The sequence below is a fragment of the Coenobita brevimanus genome, unplaced genomic scaffold (genome assembly GCF_032717465.1).
Source record: "Coenobita brevimanus isolate Jiangsu-jjx unplaced genomic scaffold, ASM3271746v2 jjx.HiC_scaffold_1205, whole genome shotgun sequence".
NCBI lineage: Eukaryota > Metazoa > Arthropoda > Malacostraca > Decapoda > Coenobitidae > Coenobita > Coenobita brevimanus.
The window spans coordinates 1-7,500 of record NW_027642018.1 but is presented as its reverse complement, the minus strand read 5'-3'; the positions used below and the strand labels follow the sequence as shown (position 1 = coordinate 7,500).

The window sequence follows — 7,500 nt, the reverse complement described above, 5'->3', positions numbered from 1 at the left end:
AGTGTTAGGCGTACCGGCCACCGCGCGCGAAGTTAATACATTTCACATTCATTCAAATCGGGAAAGATAACTAAGTGTTACAATCTAATTTATCACTGCCTCCTGTTATTCATTTTACATCATCATTGGTACGATATAATATATACGATTATTTGGCATGACGTGATGAAGGCATTGAATGTTTACCTCTTATTCACTGTTTTCCTAGAACGCATGTCAGTGGTGAGTGACCGAAGCAATCTGAAACTGTGCCGTCACTTCTTGGGGCGACGGTACGTTGTTGTTGGTTGTTCAGATGAATAAGAAGGCCCGCACGCCCCTATTTACTCTTTTATTTTGACTCTATTGTTTTAACCCCCAACCCTAGTTCAAAACATTTCGATTGTGCCTACGTGCCCATCCCAAACCACCGTTGCCGAAAAGAAAGAGAGAGAGAGAGAGAGAGAAAGCTGATAAAGCAGAGTTCCTGAGTGGAAAATTGTTAAGTCTGTCTTTCCCCTTTTTATCGAAAATCTTGTGGCTCCGATTGGAGCCGGAAATGTTGAAATGGCCAAGAGTGTAATCTCTCTACTTTGAGGAGGTGTACTTGGTGACAGCCTTGGTGCCTTCAGACACGGCGTGCTTGGCCAGCTCGCCAGGGAGGAGCAGCCTGACGGCCGTCTGGATCTCCCGGCTGGTGATGGTTGAACGCTTGTTGTAGTGTGCCAGGCGTGAAGCCTCTGCAGCAATGCGCTCGAAGATGTCATTCACGAAAGAGTTCATGATAGACATCGCCTTGGAGGAAACACCGGTGTCAGGGTGGACCTGCTTGAGCACTTTGTAGATGTAGATGCTGTAGCTCTCCTTCCTCCTACGCTTCTTCTTCTTGTCTCCCTTGGCAATGGCCTTCTGGGCCTTGCCGGCCTTCTTAGCGGCCTTTCCGGAGGTCTTGGGTGGCATGGCGGCGCCGAGTCAGACGGTATGTGCACGGTGCGGGAGCGAGCGAGAGACTGAGTCGACATGGGGGCCTTTTTTTTTTTTTTTTTTTTTTTTTTTTTTTTTAAGTAGGAATATGAAGAGGTAAGGGGGGAAGGAAGGAAAGAGGGGGGAAAGATGAAGGACAGTGGTAGATTAAAGTTGGTGGGCAGTCCACCTTGCTGAGTCAGTTGAGTTTGTAGTTGTTTGTTTGTTTTGTATTTTTATTTGGCTTGTTTTGTGGTTTTTTGTTTGTTTTGTATTTTTATTTGGGTTGTGTGTTTTTTTTTTTTTTTTTAATGAGTGTGTTTATGTATTTGTTTTGTTTGATTTTTAATTTGTTTGATTTTTTGGTGTGTGTGTGTGAGTATTGTTTGGTTATTTGTTATTTTAGCTAGCTAGCTGTATATTGGTGCTGGTGGTGTCTGGATTTTTATCAGGCTGCTTGGGAAGAATCTGTTGTATCTATTGATACTGTCTGAGTTTTGTATAAGGTTCATGTATGTTTCGTTGTCTTGTAGGTGGAGGGTTTCCCAGATTTTCAGAGCTTGTTTGTGTATGCGTATGTTGAGGGGTTCAGTGTTTGTGTGTTCATGTAGCTGTCTTGAGGAGAGTGTGTATGGGTATCTTTGGTTTGTGGCCCATCTGAGAGCTTTGTTTTGTGTTTTTTGCAGTTTCCTTATCTGTGTGTTGCTGAAAGTGTGAGATGGTATTGGTGGGCAATCTAGGGTAGGGATGACTATTGCCTTTACTAGGTGAGTTTTTATCTTGATGGGGAGGTGTCTGAATCTATATAATTTTTTTAGTGCTTGTTCGCCTTGATTTTTTCTCTCCTGTGCGTGTTTGCTGTATCCATATTTATTGATTTTTAATCCCAAGGATTTTCCCTGTCCTTGGTATTGGATGATGTTGTTGTTTATTGATAGTGGGGGGTTTGATTTGGTTCCTAGTGCCAGTGGGGTGAATTTGTTTATATTTGTTTTTATTCTCCATTTTTCTTCATAGTGGTTGATGCAATTAATTTCTCTTTCTGCCCTTATTTTCATCATGGTTTTAGATTTCCCGGGGTAGCCGATTACTTGCGTGACGTCATCTGCGTACTGTATATTAATGCCATTGACAGAGGGGGGAAGGTCTTTCGTATATATTATGAACAGTGTGGGTGATAGTACACTTCCCTGGGGAACACCGCATCCTAGGGGGAATGGTGCTCCTACATACTGATTGACTGCAATTCTGGCCTCTCTATCCTCCAGGAAGTCACAGAGAATTTTTTCTATGATGGTGGGGAAATCCAGTTGCAGTAATTGGTATTTAAGCCCCAGGTGCCATACTTTGTCAAAAGCCTTCGTGACATCTCTGAGTATTATTTGACACTGCCCTCCGTCTGCTTTATTTTGAGCAATTTGCTCTGTTATTAGTGCTAGAGCATGTGTGGTTCCGAGCCCTCGTCGGAATCCGAATTGTTGTTTGTTATAGAGATTTTCGTTTTCTAAGTGAGATCGTATTCTTTTATTTAGTATTCTTTCTAGTAGTTTCCCAGGTACTTCCAGTAGCGATATAGGTCTGTAATTCTCTGGAAGCTTGGGGTTTTTATTTGGTTTTGGGATGAGTTTGACAGTGGCTTTCTTCCAGGTGTCGGGGAAGTATCCAGCTGATAGGGTGGCGTTGAAAATGTTTGTGAGGTTGTTGATTGCCTTGTCTGGGAGGCGTTTTAATATTGATTTGTTTACCCCACTGCGGCCTGGGCATGTTTTTTTCATTCTGTTTATTATACTTTTAACTTCAGCAGGTTCAGTGGGGGATGTGAGCATCGGGTTCTCTTGGCTCAATCTGTTTGGGTCTGCTTGGTTGTAGGGTGTAATTCGATGAAGGTTATCATTTAGGTAATCTTTTACCATCTGGGTTGTTTCATCATCGTCGTCGTCTTCGTCTTCTACGTATACTCTGCTCCAGTGGGCTCTATGGAGTTTTTCTTGTGATTTGGGTGAATAGTGTCGTATGTTGTTGTTGTCTGTGAGGTAGTGTGTGTTTGGTGTGTGGTTGCCTGATAGCTGGTTGAGTTTTTTCCAGAAGTCAGGTGGGTATTTGTAAGAGTGTTGAGAGGTGTTGTACTGTGTTGTGCCAGTGTGTGTTGGATTCTTCTAGAAGTGTTTCGTGTATTGTGTCTCGAAGTTCCATGTATCGGTGGTAGTGATGTAGTGTCCAGCCATATCTGGAGGCGTGATTTCTGAGGCTATTGAATTGTGCTATTAGGTTTTGTGTGTGTTGGCTGTGTGGTGTGTGTGGGAGTGTGATGTAATGCGTAATGGGGATGTTCGACTTTATTGCTCTGTTGATGGTGGTGTACCATTGGTCTATTCCAGAGTCGATTTCTTCTAAGGAAGCATGGGCTATTGACTCATTATTATGCATGTTTTGATTGATGTCCTCTAGGAACTGTTCCCAATTGGCTCTCGAGAACCATGGTCTAGGAGGGATGGGGGTTAAGATAGGTGCGGTAGAGATGGTGAGGATTATGGGTATATGATCGCTGGTGGTTAAAGGGCCTTGTTCAATGTGTGTGTTGTGATATGTTCTTTGGTTCGTTAGGATAATGTCTGGTGTGGTGGCTGTGTTGTGAGAATAATATGTAGGGAAGTGTGGTCCTAAGTGATTTATTATTCTGTTATTGATCAAGTGGTTTATTTGTTTGCCGTTTGTGTTAGTAGTCCTGTAGCCTAATGTGGGATGATTTGCATTAAGGTCAGCGATCATATATACAGGGATGGTTTTACGAAAGAGTTGATAAAGGTCTGGAGTAGGAAGGTATGGTCTAGCAGGAGGTTGGTATAAGGTAGAGATAATGATAGGGCCAGTGGAAGTGTTTATTTCGATTGCTAGAAGGTCTGAGATAAAGTTGTCGTGGATTTTGTGGGGGATTGAGGTTCTGATAGCAATTGCAGTTCCGTCGTGGATGTTCTCTGAGTAGTTTGTGGAGTGTGTCTTGTAGCCAGGAATTTTGGGGGGTCTTGTTCCGTAGTTCCATGGCTATTGATGAGGACAATGTCAGCGTCTAGATTTCTATAAATGTTGCAGAGGCCCGTGCTTCTTCTTCTCCAGTGCATTACATTGTGCTGTATGATCTTTATCGTTTGGATAATCTTGTGTTATGGGTGGGTTGGGTTTTTCTCTTTGTTTGATTTGTTGTTTTGTTGTTTTGGGAGGATTGTGGGGTTGCTTTAGGTTTTACTCCATTTGGGTATTCTTGCGGTTGACCGGGGGAGTATGTTACTGTTGGTGAGGGGGCGGGGCTTGTTGTGCGTGTTGTAGGAGATGTTTGGGCTGCTAGCTTTGCCTTTGGGACCGTCTCTTGGTTCTCGTTCTCTGAGTCATCTTCTATTTCATCGTCAGCTACTACTTCCTCATCTTCCTCTGAGTCTGATGTGAGGTTGAGGTCTTCTTCTAGTTTTTCTTTGATTGTATTTTCATTTTCTGGGTCTGCTTCTTGAGTATTAGGAATTAGTTTTTGGACTATTTGTTGGGATGGAGGGTTGTTAGGAAGTAGGACTGTTGGGAGCTTGTTAAGATTAAGCAGGTCAATTAGGTTCTTTTGGAATGATCCTGGTTCCACCATATTTAAGGTGTGAGCATGGAAGACACACAGAATCATTTTAGAGATTTGGTTGTTACCTATGTCCATTGGGGAGTTCATGAGTTGATTGATGTTTGTTGACGGTGCCTGGATGGTTTGAGAGTAGGTTTTGGTGCTTTTTTCTTTCTCTGCTGTTTCTTTTTCTTTTGATGCGTTTTTCCTTTTGGGGCATTTGAATGCTAGCGTCCTGTGTCCTTCACCGCAGTTTATACATTTTTCTGCTTTGAATTGCAGTGTGTCCATGTGTGGTCGGGGCTTGAGCATTCTGAACAGATTTTGTATTCCCTTGGCTTGGGGCACTGGTTGGTGGTGTGTTCTTCTATGGCATAACATCTCATACAGAAGTTTATTTTGGTGAAACGTTCTTTGGCCATCTGGTGAGGGGCTATGGAAACATGAAACAGCTTCAGGCCTTGTGTGATGGCTTTTTCTGCCATGAAGACCGAGACAAATTCGATCTTCATCATGTTTCTTCGGTTGGATGTGTTGGGGAATTTGAAGACCTCTTGTATTGTTGCCCATTCTTGGTGTTTCTCTATTTCCCCAGCAATGTCCTCAGCAGAGTTGTCGAAGGCGAGTTCTTCTACCTTATAACAGATTATCGTTCTTCTTGCTTTTACTTCTTGAGGGAGGGTGGGAGTGAAGCCATTGTCGATGAGTTTTTGTGACAGTTCATGTTCCAGTATTTTATCCACATCTTGATCTGAGGCAGTTGACACTATGAGGCCGTCCCTGGCTTCGTGAAGTGCTGTGGCATATACATTAGCTGGAGAGAGGATCTCCAGTAGTTTTTGTTTAGTTCCCCTGTCTTGGGGGTTATCCTTTGTTTTTATTTTCAGCCTAGCCATGTTTGCTACATATTAGGGAAGTATGTGGCCTCCTACCTAGGCAACTCAGTTAGCGGTATCCCGTCTTCTAAAAAACGTCGAGAATACCCTGAGTTGCTCCCTACACCTATATGAGTTTTTGCCCCACTCCCAAGATCGTTTACGGCAGTCCTGCTAAGGACCCCCCTTGTGGCAATGCCCGCGGGGTTCACCTTCACGATAGAGGGAGGACTCTAGTGGGCTGGTGGCCAAGAAAGGAAAAATTTAGGTGAAAGGAAAAGGTTTTTTCCCCTGAGAAGAGGAGAATCGAGAGTGTAGCACGATGAAGTCTGTGGTGATGGGTTGCCTCTGTTCAGCCAGGTAGCATAGCCTAGGCAGTGGGAAGGCTATTAAGCTTCAAATTACAGATGTCAGGTTCTGCCAGAGAACATCAGCGCGTCTGAAGCGCGAATCTTTGAGCTGCTGGTGTGGAATTAGCTTCAGAAAGTTGTCTCTGCACTGCTGGTGTGGAATTAGTTTCACAAAGTTGTCTGTGTGGTGGTGCTTTCTGCCCGATCACGTGCCCTCCAATGAGGAAGCAGATCAGGCGCCATCCAATCAGAGCACTGTGCTGTTGCTGTCGCTGACTGGTGGAGGTTCGGAGGTCTCTACTGGTAGGTGTGCTCGGTGTGGGAGCTAGTGAGAGACTGCCCATGGGGGCCTGTTTTTTTTTTTTTTTTTTTTTTTTTTTTTTTTTTTTTATAGAAAGTAGGAATATGAAGAGGTAAGGGCGGAAGGACGGAAAGAGGGGGGAAAGATGAAGGACAGTGGTAGATTAAAGTTGGTGGGCAGTCCACCTTGCTGAGTCAGTTGAGTTTGTAGTTGTTTGTTTGTTTTGTATTTTTATTTGGCTTGTTTTGTGGTTTTTTGTTTGTTTTGTATTTTTATTTGGGTTGTGTTTTTTTTTTTTTTTTTTTTTTAATGAGTGTGTTTATGTATTTGTTTTGTTTGATTTTTAATTTGTTTGATTTTTTGGTGTGTGTGTGTGAGTATTGTTTGGTTATTTGTTATTTTAGCTAGCTAGCTGTATATTGGTGCTGGTGGTGTCTGGATTTTTATCAGGCTGCTTGGGAAGAATCTGTTGTATCTATTGATACTGTCTGAGTTTTGTATAAGGTTCATGTATGTTTCGTTGTCTTGTAGGTGGAGGGTTTCCCAGATTTTCAGAGCTTGTTTGTGTATGCGTATGTTGAGGGGTTCAGTGTTTGTGTGTTCATGTAGCTGTCTTGAGGAGAGTGTGTATGGGTATCTTTGGTTTGTGGCCCATCTGAGAGCTTTGTTTTGTGTTTTTTGCAGTTTCCTTATCTGTGTGTTGCTGAAAGTGTGAGATGGTATTGGTGGGCAATCTAGGGTAGGGATGACTATTGCCTTTACTAGGTGAGTTTTTATCTTGATGGGGAGGTGTCTGAATCTATATAATTTTTTTAGTGCTTGTTCGCCTTGATTTTTTCTCTCCTGTGCGTGTTTGCTGTATCCATATTTATTGATTTTTAATCCCAAGGATTTTCCCTGTCCTTGGTATTGGATGATGTTGTTGTTTATTGATAGTGGGGGGTTTGATTTGGTTCCTAGTGCCAGTGGGGTGAATTTGTTTATATTTGTTTTTATTCTCCATTTTTCTTCATAGTGGTTGATGCAATTAATTTCTCTTTCTGCCCTTATTTTCATCATGGTTTTAGATTTCCCGGGGTAGCCGATTACTTGCGTGACGTCATCTGCGTACTGTATATTAATGCCATTGACAGAGGGGGAAGGTCTTTCGTATATATTATGAACAGTGTGGGTGATAGTACACTTCCCTGGGGAACACCGCATCCTAGGGGGAATGGTGCTCCTACATACTGATTGACTGCAATTCTGGCCTCTCTATCCTCCAGGAAGTCACAGAGAATTTTTTCTATGATGGTGGGGAAATCCAGTTGCAGTAATTGGTATTTAAGCCCCAGGTGCCATACTTTGTCAAAAGCCTTCGTGACATCTCTGAGTATTATTTGACACTGCCCTCCGTCTGCTTTATTTTGAGCAATTTGCTCTGTTATTAGTGCT

The 7,500-nt window shown here is 42.9% G+C and overlaps 1 protein-coding gene across 1 annotated transcript; it reads right to left on the bottom strand.

The window, feature by feature from the left end:
- Positions 1-567: 567 nt before the first annotated feature.
- On the bottom strand, positions 568-939 carry LOC145389523 (histone H2B). The gene has a single exon (XM_080264798.1). It carries the CDS (start codon positions 937-939, stop codon positions 568-570), a length of 372 nt encoding a protein of 123 aa, XP_080120924.1.
- Positions 940-7,500: the final 6,561 nt, after the last annotated feature.